This window comes from Thermobia domestica, chromosome 2, assembly GCF_964235325.1.
Source record: "Thermobia domestica chromosome 2, izTheDome1.hap1.1, whole genome shotgun sequence".
NCBI classification, from domain to species: domain Eukaryota; kingdom Metazoa; phylum Arthropoda; class Insecta; order Zygentoma; family Lepismatidae; genus Thermobia; species Thermobia domestica.
The window spans coordinates 289,594,718-289,615,846 of NC_137455.1; the positions used below are offsets into that span (position 1 = coordinate 289,594,718).

Below are 21,129 nucleotides of genomic sequence, written 5' to 3' on the forward strand. Positions count from 1 at the left end.
AAGATCATGATCTTAATGTTTTTTAAAATTTAATGAGACATTTAAAGTTAAATATTTTGGAAAGAAAACTTTTAAAATTTGCGATATTAAATAATTAAATAATAATTTGAAATTTCTAGTAACTTTGAGAATGGTTTTTATTTCAAGTGAAATTTAAATTGTGATTTGTGAATTGTTTTAAATGTAATTAAAGGAGAGAGTTTTCATTATATTAATGCCTATTTTTGTTATGAAATTTTTTTGTGAGTTTTCCAGCTGAGACATTAAGGTGGATGATTCCTGGTAGCCAAAAAAATCCTTCTCAGATTTTTTTCTTTGGAGGGGGACAAATGTAGCATGTTCAGCTACATTGAGTTGGAGCTGCCTGTATTTTGGAACACTCTGTATATGCTGGTCTCTGGAAGTGAAACGGAAATATGGACAATGACAAGAATATGAAAGAAAGAAAGAAAAATGTATTATATCTGATTGTATAAGTTACTCCTATTTTTGTATTTCCTCGATTAAGAGAATCTATTGTGTTTACGTTTTTTTTAAAAAAAGAAAAAGAGTAAAAATTGTAGGTAATGAGAATAAGAGCGAAGGTTGTAGAAGCGAGTTTGTTTGCAACAAACTCAAGGTTAAATCGCGTGACGTAATGTCTGGTCGTTTGCGCGTAGACAGCTGCCTCGCTCGTGAGCGAAAGCCGTGAGCCAGGTTAGTTGCTGCGCTGAATGTCCATCTGGATTGTCCATCTGGATTGTCCTTCTGGAAGTACCTGACTGTAGTATTTGGTCGAATGTTAACGGAGGATGGAGGAATAGAAAGTTTGAAGTTGAATTTTTCTTCGTTTGAATTAACGGGTCGGAATAATACGAAGTTATATAAATTCGGTTTGGCGTTTTATAAAAACTTCAGATTTCCTACCAAGTTTTCTTCTATTAACTGCATGAATTGGGAACAGTAGAATCGAGTAGAGGTGATTGAGGACAGACGATTCCAATGACAGATTAGAGCAGTTTGAAAATTGGTAAGTACAAACCTAGCTGTAGTTTCTAGAACCTAAAACCCAGATAACCTTGGTTTGGTTAACTAAATAACAATTTGACTAATACATTTTTCCTGCTAACATAAGTAGAAGTAGCTATTAGACTATTAATTATTAGATTTAATACTTGGTATGAAATTAATTCGTAATTTGATATTGAAAGGAATATTGCATTTAGCGCCCCATTATAGTCTTTTGATATTTCTATTTGAGAGATTGATTTCGACGTCGAATTAAATTTTTCTTGTTTCTTGCTTTGAGAGTTTAATAGTTTTCGCGTTATTTAGTATTATTAAAATTGTTTGATCGAGTCGCGGTCGCTTTTGACTAAGTTTCGACACTTTCTATTCCGAGTAAATTTTTATTAACTTTTGAAATTGTTAATAGCGTTAGAATTGTTCTTGTTTGGAATTATTCATTTTATCAAAGTATATTTAACTATTTTTCAAGTAACTTTCACCTATTATTCAGTTGCAATTAAATTACTTTCTCACTTTTCATAGTAAAAAGCTCATTCTCAGAATTAAAATTTGTTGTTGTTAATTTGTATTTATTTCCTTAATTTTTGATTATTTGTAATAAAAAGCCAATTGAATATTTTCTTTTATTTAAAATTATATTTAATATTTATAATCTTGATAACCTTGCATTTTCGTTTGGGAGATTTGAAGCCTGCATCACTTTGGGGATTCTTTGAATTTTTTATGCCAGATATCAGAACCGTGTCAAAAGATAGTTTGGCTAAACTTAATCACTGCTTATTTGTATTGAATAGAATTAAGGTGGGTGTCAAGCAATCCTCGGCACAAGGTTCGTTACAAACGGCAATTTAAGTTTTGGCGGGAAGAAAGAACTTTTGAAAATGTTCAGCTTATCAAATTCCACCAATAATAGCTTTCGACTAATGACCTTAAGCTACGAGTTGTGACTAAAGTTCGAAGTGTCAAATTGGTATTACATATAAAAAGACTTTAATAGTTATCTATCAGATTTCAAGTCCTAATTTAGTGAACCAATAACCTACAATCCTAACATTCTACAATTTTTCAAACTAAAATTTTAAAACTGATCAAAAGTAAGCGAAAGTTTTCAAAAATCTTCAAAATTTTTAAATTATAATTTTAAAATTATCAGATAATCAAATTACACAAAGGGTAGTTTTCCTCTGATAACATTAGACTACAAGTTGTGACTGAAGTTCAAAGTATAAGATTGTTATTGTCATATATTAGCCGTTTTTAATAATTACGTATCAGGTTTCAGGTACTAAATTTTTTCCACTAATAATCTTAAACTGTGAGTCGTAGCTACAACCCTAGGGTTCAAGAGAACGAAATTGTTTTAATTAAAAATTTTAAGCAAAATTTTTCAAACTTTTTTACAAAATTAATCAAAGACTTGAAAGTAATCAGCCAATCAAATTGCATTAAGAATAACTTTCCACTCATCAGCTAATCATATTGTATCAAGAATAACTTCCATCCAATACCTTAGATTGTGAATTGTAATTTAAGTTCGAAGTATGGAATTGCTGTTGTATCCTATCAATTGGTTTCAATAATTACCTATTTGGTTTCAATAATTACCTATTAGGTTTCAAGTCCAAAATTTAAAGTTTTAGTCACGGCACAACCGATCAGATTTCACTAAAGATAACTTCATACCAATAACTTTACATTATGTGTGAGTCACTGCTACAAACCTAAAGTTCAAAGTGTGAAAAATGTTATTTATATCAATTAGTTTTAATAAGTACTCATCAGGTTTCACATCCCAAATTTTGATTTCAAAAATAGAATTTGAAGTTAATTAGAAGGCAGTGGTCAGCTAATCAAATTGCACCAAACAAAAACTTCAATGAATGAACTTACATGTTAGACTACAATTCTTAAGGTTCAAGTATGACCCTGTGGATTTGAGGAATGGATCAACCAGATTGCACCAATGATCTTAGACTATGAGTTGTCTGTAAGTTCCAAAGTCTTAAGATGAATTATTAGGTCAACATATTTCCAGATTTGAATTTTTGTATTTTTTTACTCACGTAAGGAACAAGTTAAACATTCCAATTTACCAGTCCTAGAAAACAATTACAATTTTTTATATTTTTTTTACTTCCAAAATTTAAGGATGGGTTAAAGGTACTGCTCCAAAAATTTAAAAGTGTGTCAAGATCCTACTCGTGTCCAATGAAAAACAATGAGACCTCTATTCATCGATGTAATCGTATGTTACAATCTATCTTAGAAAACATTAAGCACAACATTTAAAATTCCTTCTTTATGCTAATTCGTTTTTCATTCCAAAATTTAAAATTATTGCCAAATATAAAGTGTTAATTTTGATAACATATTTTTGACATTTTTTGTACTTATAAGATTACATATAGGACCAACCTAAATTTACAGAAGTATACTGTATATTCAAGTCCTAGAGAACATTTACGAATATATATATTTTTAACAATTCCCAAATTTAAGGATTGACCAATATACTACTCCCAAATTTTAAAGAAGAACATTAATGTATCTCTGTCCTACGAAAGTGAATAGATTCCTATATTCATCTTTATAAGCATATACTACAATAAAGCCTCATTAAACTGTACACACAGGTCATAACAGTCCAAATTAATATTTTTGGCAATTTTTTTTATCCATAATAAGGAACAAGATGGACCAACCAAGTTTACAAAAAATATATATATTCGAGTCCTAAAGAACATTTTTCAAACGCTTTTTAACAATTCCCAAATTTAAGGGGTGGTCCTATGCACCCTTCTTAAACTTAAATAGAATTCCCTCGTGTCTAATCGGTTAGTGTATGCGCATTGGGCGTGGGAGACCCGAGTTCGATCCCCGCCGGTGGCTCATGTAGTTCGGATCTTACGTTAAGCTGCATTTCCATTCTCATAGCCACGATGCTGAAAGAAAAACTAAACTGAAAATCAAGTCAAATCAATCCAAAATTAAACTTAAGTGTGCTAATGTACTCATGTTCTATGAAAGGGGATGGACCTCTATATTCAACCACATAACCTACGTGTTAAAACGTTATCAAAGATAATAAAGTAAATCTAAAACCTCCAAGTTTTGAATTTTTGACAATTTTTTATCCATGAAAGGGAACAAGATGGAGCACCCGAACGTGTAGAGGTGCATACCCCTTTCTTATACTAACATCAAATTTAAAATTTTTGACAATTTTTAAAATTTAAGGGAGTAATTCTATGTACCTTTGCCAAAATTTAGCGGGAATGCCAAAGTATCCATGACAAAATTTCTAGGACTTGGGCCCATATACCCCTAGGTAATTGACCGTGGGTCACGTATTATGAGCCCTTAGCCGTGTACCCAAGAGCATAAACGTTCGCTCTTACTACTCCCATACAACTGAAGCTCTTACTACTCCCATACACGTAACTGATATGATCAGCCTACACTCATGCCAGCTTCCATTTCATGTTCTCCTTTAATGTTGTTTTGCATCTCGTTTTCTGTTTTATCATATCCTAATTCTCTACATGGCAGGATATCCAAGCCATCTTTTGACAATAAAGGTTTACTAATAGTGGTTCTCAATGGGGTGCTCAGAGTACCAAGAAAACAACTCCAATTAGCCAAGTTGTGAGAAAAAACATAGGGTAAATGAAGGGATGTTCGCCATGTTGGGAAATTCTCAGTAGTTGTGGATTTTGTAATCGTAAATAAAATCTATGGGTAGGAAACGCTCAGTCATGCCTCTAAAAAATCAAGTAACATGTACCTTGTTTGCACTGACTTCTGCAATGTGGTGAGGAAACCAGCAAGGAAGCAGTACAGTTTCTAATGCGCAGTTACGTCGAAACGAACGACAAAGAAAGGCGCAGAATTACAGTAATACGTTCAAAATTCTAATTTTTTGTAAGGAAAGAATTATATTCAGTCCTGGTAATTATTGATATCATAACCATAAACTGCAATAATGTTATAAAAAGATTTACTTTGGAAGTCGTGAATGTATATACAAGTAAACAAACGTCGTTTTCTTTCGACTCTGCATTTGCAGGTAAGTTCGCCAAAGTAAAGTACAATGTGGCAAATTTAGAATTTATGGAAAATGTGAAAGTCCAAAAATTCGTCTGCTGTCCTTTTAACTCGGAAGAACATGTGTACTGCGACAAAATCCAGTAACAAGCAAAGTGTAGGAAAACTGGACTCCGATGGTAACAGAAGTAGGCCTACAACTTCAAGGAGTGAACAATATGAAGACAAAAACCAAAGTACAGAGGCTTCTCAGCAACCAGGATGTAGTGGAATAAAGAAGTAGTGGAGAAAGCTAACCGGATAAAATCAACATTTTGTGGTAACTGTGGAGAGGATTACTTCAACCACAAAAGTGTATTGGTCCCAATGCTTAATTTGACTAAGTTGGTTTCTACAGACTGTGACAAGGTACAATAAAGCGGTATGGTTTGTGTACAATGTGCAATTATGGTGACGCACTTGGTTCCGATTTAGAATCTGATTAAAAGAATGTTTTTAAGGTCGTGTACATTTATAGATCTACGCTTATCTTTCTTTGTAATATGTTTCAATTGTATCCTTTAAAACATGGTAATCATACAGGCTTGTATTGTATTTTTCAGTAGTTTTTTTTGTCTTCTATAGTAATTCTGGCTCTTTTACGTTTTGTCGTTTTCGGCATCTGTTTTTGTATATAGGCCTACATACACTCAGAGTGACAATAATATGATATATAGGTTATATGGCAAATTTCCCAGCATATGATGGGAAGTTCGCCACTTTTCTTTATTATCGTATTTTTAATATTATGCCATAAGTATAAGTAACACAGTGTTTATTTTATTTTCCTCATAACCTACAATGATTACTTTATGTATAGTATAAATTTGGTCCTTCTTCCCTAATTCATTTAGAAGACAAAAAATAAATGGTGTCAAACTTTCCCTCACTTACCCTACATAAAGTGTGTACGATATACTTAAATAAATAGAAAAGTTAACTTTTTTTTACATTATAAGAGCTATTTACAATATCGAAACATGAATCTTCTACGCTCCGAAAGGAGCTTCCGATAGAGATTTTAAAGATGAAATAGTATATATCCAAAAATGATTAAAAGTAGAGTTAAATTGTGCTTTGAATGCGTTATGTATGATCACTTGATGTATATATTACCCGGATCATATTCCTAAATGACATGAGTCAATATATATCTGTTCCCTAGCAATTGTCAAGGAAGTGCATTTATTTGTATCTAGGGTCCCTGCAGCCGGAAATACATAAATTACTTTGTTATGTTTTAGTAAAAGTAACTTGCTTATTAAATGTTATATTTTTATGTTCTACGAAAAAAAATATCACACATTTTCTGAAATAAAAATAACACGTTATAGGCTAAAATTACTTTTATTTTTTCTATCTTAGACAAAGAAATGAATTCATACATATGTAGAGAGACAACATAAAACGTGCTTCTATTGGAGATATAAACTTCATGGATAGGATGTAAAAGAGAGAGAAAGAGGGAGATATCGAAAGCTGTGTTAACATTCAATTTTAAATTGAATGAACCATGTATGATGCATGATACTCGATACGTTAACCAGAATTCTTCCTGCTTCTGCTTTCCTGGTTTTTATCAATCAGGTGCATGAATATCCAGTCCTTTATCTCTCCTCCGAAGTAGATAAACAGAACTGCAAGAAATAAAAGTAAATGATCATTGTAACTTCTCGCTTACCAGTTAGTAAAGCTATTTTTCTTTATTCTTTTTTCTCTTCTTTAAAGAATATACTTGAATTGGTATTAGTGAAAACAACATGAATCACTAGCTTAACGACTATCATTTTTTACTGCTTTTAAGGAATCTGTGAGCATAGTGTTATCATTTACTGATAAAACAGTGTGCTTTGTCTTATTTGCAAATATTGTCTTTCAATGTTGCTTCAACTCTACTATATAATAGCTGTGTCCTTGCAGACTCCAAAAAGCAGAAAAAAAGATAATATTTAAGATATTGATGGACGTTTCTTTTAACAAATACAGATTCAATTCGTTATTAAACTTAAATGTGTGTTGTTCTTTTCCTTTAACGTTATTCTTTTAAATACTTTGGAGTACACAACATCCTAATGCTTAAAAATGAGCTACGGTATGAAATGAAAATGAGACAATAGATTCCCTTATATTACAAATACGCTTATTACCGCCAGGATAAGACAAAAAACATGGGCAATTGTTTTTATTTTACATGTACGGTATAGGAAGATACAGGAATAAACAAGTATTCTGTTCCACCACTATAAACATATGATTATTATTGGCTATAAACAGGATACCTTTCAGTACCATGAAAGTTCGTTTTTTTGGCTTTTCTTCAAAACATACCATATGAAAATTTACTTCATATAAATACATTTGTTCAGTTTGATGTAGCCTCATTGCCATTCCGGTTTCTTAGGGGGAACAGAAATAAATATTGAGAAGGCATGACAAAAACATCAAGGAACAGCTCAAAACTGTTTACTTACATATTATTCATGAGATCTATAACAGATCCTTTTATAAAGATCACACTAATACTGACAAGTATCACAGTACGCAAATCCAGGTTTCGAATGTTTGTCTATAACGTACATAAATATTATACAAAATAGTTTTACACTACCTTTACTAAGCAAAAGCTTCTAGAGCCTTTTTTCAAATAAGTTTATCTATCATTCTACGTAGATTTCACTTCATGTAAGTCCAAAAATTATATTAAGAGGCAAACAAAAATATTGAGTGCAAAGAACTTGCATTTATTAATAGGACAGGAAAATAACCTACTAATATAAATCGAAGCCATAAAAGTTTTCCTTTGTTTCACTCCTTTTTTAAACAATTAATAAAAGTTGTTTTGCAGGGTGTTATCTTTCTTACTAATCGTAAAAATCAAAGTATTGCTTCGTTTATAAATTTGAGTATTATAATATATTTTGGCAACTTTATATGATATTAATAAACAATGGAAGTCTACATTTAATTCACTGTTTGCACTCAACTTACTACCTCCCAAAATAAACGGGACTTTTTATATTACAGTTTGTTTATGTTTGCAGTAAATATTGTGGAACTCGGTAACTAGCTTCACTTTGGAAGGGTATTTTATCCCATTGCCTTCGATGTTTGTCATAGTGCAATAATAGGATACTTATGTGTGGAATTCTTGAAATGGGAAAAGCCCAATGGGGAATGTTTGGTGGATCTAGCAGCAAGAGCATGATTTTACACAGAAATATGTAAAATGCGCTGAACTGTATTTAATTCGGTAAATTCTATAATATTATCAGTACTTAACGAAAAAATGTCCAACAATGACATATATCACTCCATAGATAGGGTTGTCATAATTTGTTGATCCAAAATACGGACAAGCCTTAATATGACGACCCTTCAAAGATACGGTGCCCAAACTCAGAACAAATATTTTGAGATTTCTTACCTAAAAATCTCTTTTATAGTTTATCACACAATTGTTAGTATAATTTTTAAAACAATATTGGAAACTAACATGTTTTATATTTTTTTTCACTAACACAAATAAAGCATGCTATTAAAAAATATTAAACCTAACCAAAAGAATCCTGGAATGGAAAAATGACACATTTTTTAAAAACATAACATATTTTATTTATAGTAACTAAAATGTAAGTTATATGATGAAAACATAATTCTTTTCACCCGAGATTTTAGCGATTCCCGACTCGGAAATTTTCGGGTAGCTTCAAAAACTGTCAAATACGGACATTTTCCTATTTCATGCTTTGTTTGATACGGACATAGGCCCCAAAATACAAATAGTCCGTACAAAATACGGACATATGGCAAACCTATCCAAAGAATCACTCAATTGTAGGGTTGCCAACTGTTCGGTATTTTACCAGATAGTTCGGTTTTTAACCTCCTTGTCCGGTGTCCTGTACGAACCCAAAACCAGACATTAAAAGGATCCAGATCCAGTAAAAATACAGTCATTATGAGGCATTACTAGTCCTAACTCAGCTGGTATGACTTATTTTTCAAGTATATATTGTTCATGCCATACTTATATTGCCAATTATATTTGCTCTTCTGTTTTAAATATGGTGTATTATCGATAGTAGACTACAAAAATTAATTTGCCGACTCAATCAAACCTGGAATAAGTAACTTTAATAAATGCTCCGATAGTAACTAAAGTTACTAAATTCAAACTCCGAATCGTTCAATTTTATGTAAAGCAACAACTTTCAGGTTGTTCACATTTTTGGCAATCGATGATACAGTACAACCCCTCAAATTCGAACCCCGGAAATCCGAAAACCCGGCAAATCAGAACACGTTCTCAGGAGAAAAAAAAATAACTACAGCTGGAAAATGAAAAAAAAAAATAGATTTAATCACAGAAATTTAGTTTTTTAAGGTTTTAACATTTTTAGACTTAATGCTTATTCTAAATCATTATCTAATTATATTTTTACAAGAAGCAGTTATAGATATGCGACAATCATTTTGGGCATGAGTGTACACCCGCCAGTCAAGATCACTGCCCTTTCGACCACTGGGCCACCCTGTCTAACCTCAGTCGTTGTTTTACCGCCAATTCAGTGACGAAATAAGTACGTAATATTATTTCCCGGGTAATCCGAACCCCCCGAAATCCGAACAGGCTTCAGCCCCAATTAGTTCGGATTTGAGGGGTTGTACTGTATCACAATCTTAAGAATATGCGTACTCCAGGAAGGTGTCCGGTATTTCCATTTTCAAAAGTTGACAACTCTACTGAATTGAAGAAAATTCTATACCTAGATACGTAAGTTTAAAATCCCATGCGTAATTTTCGAAAAACTCGAAAAAAAACTATTTTTTTGGTAACCCTAAAAGATAATCTTGTAGAAAAAACACACACCCTATTAAGATCAAACTGATACTGAAGTATATCCTCATATCAACTTCTTCATTATGACGCTTAGCAAGAAGACAATGCATAGTGTGGCTAATGAAATCTTCTTCTGAAACCTTTCCTCAGTTAGTTGAGGTCAGCTTTACGGGTCGTTGACCTCTACCTTTCCCTATCTTGTGTCATATCCATTGACAGACTACGCTGCACCATGTGTTCTTTCTCATTCGTGCTTCTTCTTTGACCATTCTCACGCTTCTTTCCGATTCAGTTCTATAGTATCCATTCGGTGAGATACATATTCAAAAGGACTCCTTCTTACATGCGCAAAACTTCGAAGTCCATTTTCTTGCAGTTTTTCTGCTATTGGCTTCAGTTTTATCGTTCCTCGCATCATTTCATTCCTAATTTTATCCTTAGCAATCCACCATAGCATCTTAATCTCAGCAATATGCAACATCTGTTCCTCTCTATTCTTTATCGTCCAACGTTCTATTCCGTATAATATGGCAGGCCTCACAATTGTTTTGTAAACTTTTTCTCTAAGGCTTATTGGCACCCTAATGCCACAAAAGACTCCTACCATTTATCTCCATCTTGTCAAATCGCTGCTATCTCTGCCGCTTATATCTTCCCCTATTCCTGCATTTTCCTGTAGTGTTGATCACAAGTGTTGGGTCGATGCATAAGTTCGTGCGGTTTCCTTTTGGGTTGGCAACAATGCGGCGTGAAGCGATTGTTTATCGTTATTCTGTTGTTTTACCCCGGCGGGAGCTCATATAGTTCGGATGCCACGTTAATCAGTAGGTCCACGTCTCATATAGCCTAGCTGCTGAACGGGACGTTAAACTCAAAATCAACTCAAGTCCGTTGTTTTGCCGTAGTTTGGAGTTTTTGTGTTGAGAAACACAGGTTTTCTTGCTTGTAAACATATTATTGTACCTATTTCAGACGAACTAATCTGGAATGTCAAGTTGAGAAAAGTGATCATTTCCGTCAAATTTTACTCTTCTAGTTTAACCGAGGATCCAGTACAGCAGAAGCTGCGAGAACAATTTGTGCAGTGTACGGGAATTAAGCAATTGCTGAAAGAACAGCACATAAACGGTTCTCCCGCTTTCGAGCAGAACGGTTTGACTTATCTGATGATCCACGTTCTGGAAGACCTTCAGATTTTTAACGAAAATCGTTAGAATGAATTCCTTGATGAAATGTATACAATGTGAGTAACAGTAAAATGTATGCAATGTATTGTTACACTCATAGAATATGTTAATGTTATGTCTACGTTGTTATTTGTATTTGAATAGAACAGCAGAATAAAAATAAAATATAAAATATAAGAACCGCAAGAACTTATGTATCGACCCATTACTTGAATTTCTTCGTCATCACCTCTTCTTCGTCCAGTCGTATTCTTGTATTTCCGATACCATTTTTGAACAATGGGCAATGTAGCTTTTCACGTCTTTAATTCTTAAACTTTTAATTTTTTTTTGAACATTTAATTTGTTCTGACATGAGATATAAATCAATTGATAGATCACATCGATCTGAACAAAATGGCATGCTTGGGTCACGTTGGTTCAGTGGTAGAGCTCTCACCTTTGGCGCCCTGGATATCTGGTTCGATCCCAGCTCAACAGAGTAGACTCTGTGCTAGACAAATACCTTGTGCATGGGTTTCCCTGTAGTCTCCATTCTACCATCATCTATCTCATTATTACCATCTTGCTTAGCATCGATGCAAAGTTGTGCGACTAAAAGAATGGCATTGTAGAGAATAAACTCTCATGCAAGTTTTCGAGAAAATGGAGAAAAACCAAATATTTAAGGCACTAGAAATATGTCGTTCATTGCCAATGTGATGCAGATGATAGTTGATAGATTTTATTTATTGCTGTATGTATATAAAAATAGACACTATTAACTAGAAGATTGCATCTGCTATTGTTTCATATTACCTGAAAGTGACTAATGCATTATTTCTAAAATTGTAAGAATGTCTGAGAGACTGCTTAAAAGATCTTCCCAACATTCTGTTTTAGAGGGACCAAAAATAAATTAGATTGGACACTGTCCGCTCTAGCTTCTCCCTTGCTACGAGCCTTGCTTGATGTCGCGTAACTGATAATATAGAGTGGGTGAGGGTGAGATGCCTATGCGTTGAAGATACCTATAAATGCACTGCTTGAAACGTACGCAATGAGATGGCAGGGAAATGCGCGCATCAGAGAGAGAATTGTATGTCTGTTATTTTGCCAAAACCATAAGGTGATTGAAGTAGTGTGTGAACGAAGAGAAGAAAAAGTGCGGTGAGTACCCTTTGTTATGGCTAAAAATAGTTGGTGAAGTGTACCTAAGACGTGGTTAATAAGTAGCTATTAAAGTTATTATTCTGAAACTGGGCAGGAAACATGAAGACAGGTTATGCCATGAACAGATATGAGTCAAATGCAGTTGATGGCACATGGCTTGTAGTTAAGGTATTAGGCACCTTGAAGCGCTGAATGGAATAGATGCCTAAAAAAGTGCGGTGCAAGATGCCTGTAACGTTTGAGTTGCATGCTGTAGTACAAGATGCCCAGGGCAGCATAAATGCAAGACAAATATGTGGATACCTGCAGATTGATACAAATGTAAAAGCTAAGATAACAGTTGTTTTTCCCATTCGATATACACGATTATACTGCTGTCATAATGACTAAATATGCCACTTTTTGTCCTTGAAGATAATTCCAAGGATATATCAACAAAAGTCTCAACGAGCGGAGTGGTCGGAAGAAAGTTTGCAATTCGCAGTAGAACAAATACGAATAGGAGGGATGAATGCATTCCAGACATCACAATTCTACCAAATTCCGTCGATGTCGATGAAACCGTCTCCAAATGAACGCACGTGTAGAACACGTTATTGGTGTTAAAGGGTCTCCAATGAACCAAGTTATGTCTGGCGAAAAAGGTGAAACCATTTCTGTCATCATATGTTGCAGAGCAGAAGACGTCTTTCTGCCTCCTACATGCATTTTTAAAGGTAAGAACAAGAAGTAGAAGTGGGCAGACTATGCCCAGTGGTGCAAACATAATAACAAATAAAAAAAATCTGCGTACGTCAATTCTGACTTTTTCATGACCTGGTTACAGCAGCACTTCATTCCACGTAGACCTGCGCACACCGGGAAGGTATTACTCATTCTTGACGGCCACGCTTCCCACTGTACACTCCGGATAGGCACCTCTAATTTTGTGAATGGATTTGGGATAATAAATTCACTTTTGGTCTGATGAGACGACTTTTAAGTCGAATGGAACTAAAAATCGTCACAACTGTATGTACTAGGCAAGAGTTAATCCCCATGTTATGGAAGAACAAGCTGTTAATCTTCCTGGGATATCAGCGTAGTATGGTATATCTGTCAGAGGACTTATCGAGTCATTATTTTTTAAAGGTACAGTGACAGATCTAGAGTACCTTAACATGTTGCAGGAGAAAAATTATGACAGCTGTTCATCAACTGTACCCAGATTAAGATTTTTTAACAAGACAACATAACGCCACATTACCATCGAAACTTGCTGCAATTTTTCGATTAAATATTTGTTGAGAGGTGGATAGGTCGACGAGGAAGTGTCGAGTATGCATCCAGATCTCTCAGTCTAACGCCGTTACATATTTTTATGTGGGGAACTCTAAAGAACACTGTCTAAGCCACAAAACCACATACGCTGGGTGCAATGAGAGAGGCGGCTGAGACTGCTGTAAATCAATTCCAATGGAAACCATATTACATATTTGTCGATCTGTTTAACAGCGTTGCCGACAAAGTATTTCTGCCACTAGAGGGCATATTGAACATATTCCTTTTAGAACATCATCAATAATGTTTTGGAAAACATCGTATATTGTTTATTTTGGTTCGAGGTATTAAAGCTCAAACAATGTAAACATCTTTGTGGGACACTCTGTACATTATTACTATTGTGAACAATAATTAAAACTAGAGATGCAAGGGCTCGGAAAAAAACCGGCTTTTTTGGAAAAAAACTCGGTTTTTTCTGCTTCGCTTTTTTGCTTGGGAAATTTTGGGCTTTTTTGAAAATTCTGCTTTAAATTGATAAACCAGATTTTGTTTCGCTTCTCTACAACACAAAAAGTCATTTAATTAGTGGTTGATGCCGATAATAATATAAAACCTCGAAAATAAACCATGAATTTCGAAAAGATATTTCAAACAGTTTTACTTCTCAACATATTTACATTATGAATTCCAAAGGATTAACCAATGTATATAATAAGATTTTTTTTAACCTCCTACATACAAAAGTAAGCAGGGTTAGCAAGAGCCATGGTTGTTTTTGAAAATGCCAAAAACCCGTTTTTTGGAGGGAGTTTAAACTAGGCTTTTTTGGTTTAAACCAGGTTTTTTTGGGTTTAGATATTTTGCTTTATGTATTTATATTACATATTGACAGAAATAAGTTTGTTTCGCCTTGGTGTTATTATACAACAACGGGGTTATGCTGGAAGAGGTCACATAAGCTTAAAGAAGTCCGGTCAGTAAATTTCTTAAATTGAGAAACTCCCGCCCTAGCCATCGGGAAAATCCCGTCATTACTCTAAATGTAAAACAATAACGGAAAAAATCCTGTTATTGCTTTGCATGTAAAATTTAAAGGTCAACGTATCATAATCAGTACGCTAAAACTGAGGTATTAAATTACAAATTTAGTGCGTACATATCATTGAAAGTACAATCCAAGCTAATGTTGAAAGCTACGTAGGCAATCGATAAATTTTGTCAATTTATATCAGTATATTTAAGCAACCTTGACTTCTTTATAAAACAACAGGCATTCAGGCATGCAGAAATATACAATTTAGTTTCGTTTCGTATGTTCAGGCTTAACATCCTTACGTAATACCGAGGTTATCAAGGAGAAGACTTTCGCTTAAAGTGACATCCGAACCGCTACTTTGTTTACGCATGAAAGAAGGGTTGTGGTTCGACCGAGAATTGAACATGGGACACCTTGATTAAAAGGTGAAAAGGAAATAAAACTAATGCAGATGGTTTGATGTATGGAAACATCACCACGAAGTTCACACGATTCGCATTTTTCGTACCTTTTATTTTTTTTTTCGGTTTAAACCAGTTGTTTATTTTAAAAAAAGAAGAAAAACAGCTGGTGTAAACCAGCCAACCCTAAAAGTAAATACTTCTTTTAAAAAAATACTCAAATAAGTAGCAAAATTCTATGTAGTATTTTTACTTCAAAATATTCCATACCCTCTTTTTGGAACAAAATAAAATTAAAATAAAAAAAAAAGAAAAATACTTAGATTTATATGATACACTTAAAGGCTGCACACCTAGAGCTTTTGGTTTTGTATATTCTTGAAATTCTACAGTTTTATATAAGCACCATCACGGTTTATTCAGTCCTCAAGTTTTCTGTATTTTTAACAAGAGGGATTGAACATGAAGGGTGTGAGATAAGAACATGGTAACCCATAATTTTACTATTTTAAGAAATTAGAAATTTTCTGCTGCACAATCCATTTTGAAAGTCGGAAAGCTGATTTTTCACATAAGTCTATACATGAGGGATTAAACGAAGCGGTATGCGTTGCTGCCTATCTGATGCTGCGTAACTCAGCAATTGAAAATTTGTTAGTTACCATGTTCTTGGCTCACACCCTTCATATTATTATGGAACTCTCCCCACCCCGCCACCACCACCACCACCAAAAAAAAAAAAAAGAACTACGGAATATATTTAAGTTAAGATAAATACAACTGCACAACAAACATGATTGACTGGAGCTTTTGCGCTTCTATCGAGAAGTCCGGAATTCAACTCAGCATTCGACCATTCTGACAAAACTTTTCTTCATTCCATCTATGAAGTAGAAATAGTGCGTGTACTGTGAGTTGGCTGACTTCATTTCTTATTGTTTTTAAATCGTTATTATTACTAATTACCAGCAGTGACGGTTTTGCGAGGGTTAGGGGGGGCGGTCTTTCGGACTGAACCATGTTCCCCAAAATTACGGAATGTCTAAAACAAACGAAATATCTATTAGTTATGCCTTTACTCATAAACTTTAAGCTGCCGTCAAATAAAAATTACGAATGTTTAGAAAAACTAAACATTAGTAAGAAAAAAACCATCTCAAAATACTTTTCTAAATCCGCCACTGATTCTCAGTATAAAATGATCTTCAAGGTTGTATCCGGAAGATTATCGCTAAATATATAAACGAAACGAAATACAGTATTAGTTATGCCTGTACTCATAAACTTCAAGCTCCTCCCAAATAAAATTAGGAGATTTTAGAAAATGAAACAATCAGAGAAACCCGTCCCAAAGTACGTTTCTAAATCCGCTACTGATTATTTGTATAAATTAGTATTCAAGGTTGTATCTGGAAAATTATTGCTAAATCGTTGCACAGCTACAGTATAACAGAAATGTGGAAGTACGGTTAGACGGATATATTGAAAAACGTACGCTTTGACGGATATATAGAAAAAACGTAAGTTTAACTTCTGCGTTAGAAGGTAGAGTACTAAGCTCTTAGAAATGAAACAGACGACAAACTGAAATGATATTGAGAAGAAAAAATATCGAAACTCAAAAGTTAAAATAAAGTTAAATAGCCTCTAAAATTGCCCTCAAATACTACATTCTTCATGTTAGCTTTAATTCGTAAAACATATGCTCCATCCATCGGGGATGGTGAATTTTAGAGCGAAATATGGCATTTAGGTCATGGAATTCTTATCTAAATATACTATAAGAAAGCTATTTAGATAGAAAAATCATGAAAATGAAAAAAGCCAAAATTTCCAAAATTCTCGTTTTTTTCCCAAAAAAGCCGGCTTTTTATGTGAAAAAAAACCATCGATTCAAAAAAGCCGGCTTTTTTGCATCTCTAATTAAAACACAAACTCAACTGTCAATATGAAGAATTTATTAATACAATAAAATCCGCACCTCTGTAATATCCTTGAAATTAATTAAATAAATAAATAAACAAGTTAAGAAACATTAATTCCGTAGTAGGTATTCTGTTGAATCAATTTTCTTTTCTCGCTTTGCACTAAGAGATTTCGAGTAATATAAATATTTTTGTGAAATCTAAGTGTCATCTTGTCAAAAGACTGTCAAATGGTAATCCTAACCACACAGATTTGCTTAGACTGGATTAAATGCCCATATTGATATTACTGTTGGCTTTTAAAATTCTGCATTCGAAGTACAATCTACTGCAACCTCTCGTTGTGACATGAATGCTTATGAACAGCTTCATATGTAACTACAGCAAACATATTTTGCATATGCACCATGAAATTGCATGCGCATGCTTAATGCTGTGACCTTGTAACTTATCTCAACATTATAGTTCAAATACACGAATATGCCCCCTAAGTTTTATTCTGTACCATAGCTCTTTTCATCTCGTGTAACTTTTCTATCATAACCAATAGTTCAGGTATTGACTTGGTCAATTCATATTTTCATGTACCGGGTGTCTTAAAACTTAATACACAGAATATTTTAGTTTAACACTACATAATGTTGAAACGTCAGATTAAGATGTTGTGTTGTTTTTCAACTTTCTTTGGTATTTGACAAACGTAACTATGAAATTCAAAATCCTACAGCAAATCTATAAAAAAATAAATGTGTTTTTATTATTCTTTTGTACAACAAATGTCAGGGTACTTTGTATTTTTGATCATAAACAAACATAGTTTAAAAAAGAAATGCAATTCAATAACAGAAAATATTATTTAAGAAAATAAAAGATAATTATTCCGTAATGAGACTCTGCATCATTAGTTTCAATGTCCTAAATTTCTCCCGGCACACCAGTGGTTCCGTAGCAGCAAACTAGTGTGCTGGGACACAATGTTTGAAAATGGTTGAATTATGATAAGTATTATGTAGATGTGAAGCATATTAAGTACCATTTGTGTTTAAAGTAACTAAAGGCGACTCCAGTCCTCAACAAACATGACCGAGCCAAAACCAATTGCACGGTACAAAGTATGGGAATCAGTCTTTCAAATTCAGGCGTTGGTGGACATGTGGAATGCAACGCTTAATCCAAAAAGTGTTAGAAGTTCCTACCAGAAATTAATAACAACAGAGTTTGTATTGGATTTGACGCAATTCGGACGACCGTGAACTTCAGGGTCTAAAGAAAATGTTACCAACGTATGAGATATATTCGACAGAAGTCTTCAAAAGTCCATCTGTTAGGCATCCAGAGAAAGCTAGTAACATGTAATATTATCAAGACTTAAAGACTTTGGAAGTCTAATTACATCCTATAAATCTCTCTTGAGGACTGCAATCATATTATGAAATTTGCAGAAATCATGTTGGGGTGAAAAGAAGAAACTCCTAATCAGTTCAAGAATATATTATGGTCTTATGAGGCACTTTTCATGTTGGTTGTTTTGTTAATAAGCATAATTGTTAATGTTGGAAATAATGCTAATCCAGGGCTACCGTGTAGTCAATTCTAAAGGTAACAGATGGTATAGAATGATGTCGACCAATATTCTACGGAACACAATGACCATTAAACGCCACTTGGATATGCTTATGAACTTTGTGGTGTTTTTATTACTCAATAAAATAACGCTGCAAAGCTCATGTTTATGCAGAATGATACTCCTTCGTATTTCACTCTCGATATTCCGTAGTGGTTCAACACTTAGTTCCCAAAAACATGGATAGGTCGTCATAGACCAACACAATGGCCTGCTTGAAGCCCTGATCTTATACTCTGTGACTTTCTTTTGTGGGGCTGGGCCAAAGAAGTTTTGAAGACTCATCCAAAAACTCTTGGTGAACTTAAGAAAATAATTTGTAATATTTCGAATGTAGTTTCATGTGATTTCTTAAGAAAAACAGCGTGTAAAATATCAAAACTTCTACAGAAGTATCTAGACAATGTTAGCGTTCGTTCAATTCTAAAAGTGATGATTTCCAACAATAATAAGTTTGATTTCGTTTCCATGGATAAATTCATGCTGAATTTATGTAGCTACCACCAAGAATGCAATTGAAACTAAGTATTCACTTTTCAAACACCATATACTATAATATAGAAACATACGTTTTCAATTAAATGAAAGAGCAGTTGTCAAAACAGTTGAGATAACTTACCGCTGCAATTCATCGCTCTTAGAATTAAACAAACATTAGCGTTGTCAAGATACTTCTGGAGAGTTTTGGTACTTTAACCACTCCTTTTCTTAAGAAATCACCAGGAACTACGTTCTAAACATCACAAATTCGAATTCAACCGAACTCATCCGATCTGGATCAAATGGCATCGTAGTAAATCTTGCCCTATTATACGAGTTTGTAAAATACTATAGTATACAGAACGTTTGGTTTAAAGTCATACGTAAAATGTAAAAAGTCAAATAAATGTCGATCTTCTTATGACTGTGTGTAATTTTATGAAAATTGCCTCCAAAAATCCCAACCTTGATCATTATATTTGAAATTAAAATGTCTCTACATAAAAATAAGTATAACTATGAATATACAATACCTGTAAATGACGACTGCAGGAACAGCAAGAGCTACTGAAAACAAGAACACAGCATTTGGGAATATCTTTAAGGCGTTGGCATAGATACCATTGTAAACTGGATATATGGCCACTGGCGCTACTGCCTCTAGCAAACCCAAGAAGGAGATCACTTTTCCTGCAACGTAGAACAAATGCAATTTAATATTCCCTTCAACTAAGAAAATGTAGTGAAAATGATCAAGTATCAGTCTTTTTATGATCTAGCAACTTGTAAATTTATCAACTATAATGTCTATATATACTAAAGAACATAGACAATTTCAGAATTATACATAAAAAGTATTGAAATCAGTTATGTATTGTTCTGAAATAATATTTCCCGTCTTTACAGATAAAACTGGTAATAGATGTTCTTAAAGTGAACTAGTAAAATATAACACTTTTCTATCTCCAAGGATTTCTATAGAAACTGATTTTAGTTGTTCTGACTGATTAGTAGTAATTATTAAAGAATAAATTTACTTAGGAGGAAACCAGAAATAAACTAACAAAAAAAAGTAACTAATCTAAACTACCTTACACTAACTTAACCTAATCACATTTACATTTTGTGTGATTAGAGTAGTAACCAACCTACTTTAAAATAACCTAAATTGAAATTTTATGTCATCATTAATGTTTGAACCCTCTTCTGTGAAATAAAGGCCATTAGTCTTTACTAGCTCAGCTTATAGTCGTACTAACCTAGTAATAACACTCAATCTCCTACTTGATTTGATTTATTATTTATGTACGTTTCGCACAGTATTTTTGTTTGTCCGTCCCATAAATGAAGCATATTTCAAACATCTGTTAATGTGAACAATTAGTATTGAAATACAAATAATGACATCATGTTAAAATGCACATCATTGATTCATTATAAACCAATTTAAGAACAATATAGCTTCATTTGACAACTTACCTACTTCATTTTTGAGAACAATCTTGGATATAATTGACCTTACAACTGACATTGCAACTCCTGCAACTATTTCTACAAGGGGAACTGAAACAAAGCATAAAATAATAATTAATTAATTAGTGTATATGTTACATATTTATATTCATGCAGAAGGTTATAAAGAAAGAACATATGATTAATAATACCATTTATAAACGAAATTAGAAGAATGAATATGAATGTCAGGATTTGACATTCGTTACTCGTATAGGCTATTTACATCGTCATGTAAGTTTAATACTGAGTACATTGCTTACGTTAAATTGGTTGAACGTTCTTCTGAAAATCTATCACTTATTATCTAACTGCTTGCTAATTCTTTCGGCTGATAATCTGTAGACAATTAGTAAGGAGTTAGCGTGTTGTGTGTTTGCAAATGCATGGAGAGACTTTGTAAGGTAAATAACCTTACTGTCTTTATGCAAAGCAATTGCAACCGCAATTACTGGACGTTACCTTCACCTATTGACTCATTAGTCATTATCTATATATATAAAAGAGAACGTACAAAATCCTTTGTTCCCTCATCACGCTAATACGGCTGAACCAATTTCTTTCATTTTTGGGGGTTATTAGGATTTGGACCCTAGATGGTTTTTATCATATCACTTT

The 21,129-nt window shown here is 33.5% G+C and overlaps 1 protein-coding gene across 1 annotated transcript in view; it reads right to left on the reverse strand.

The window, feature by feature from the left end:
• Window positions 1-6,428: 6,428 nt before the first annotated feature.
• Window positions 6,429-21,129, reverse strand: part of LOC145679453 (putative peptidoglycan muropeptide transporter SLC46) — a 48,772-nt gene continuing 34,071 nt past the window's right edge. The window contains exons 5-7 of the mRNA XM_081750033.1: window positions 20,479-20,562; window positions 19,533-19,689; window positions 6,429-6,728 (exon numbers count right to left, since the gene is read on the reverse strand). Of these exons, the coding sequence (XP_081606159.1) occupies window positions 6,671-6,728; window positions 19,533-19,689; window positions 20,479-20,562 (299 nt within the window). The 3' untranslated portion in view covers window positions 6,429-6,670. The remainder of the gene's footprint in view (window positions 6,729-19,532; window positions 19,690-20,478; window positions 20,563-21,129) is intronic.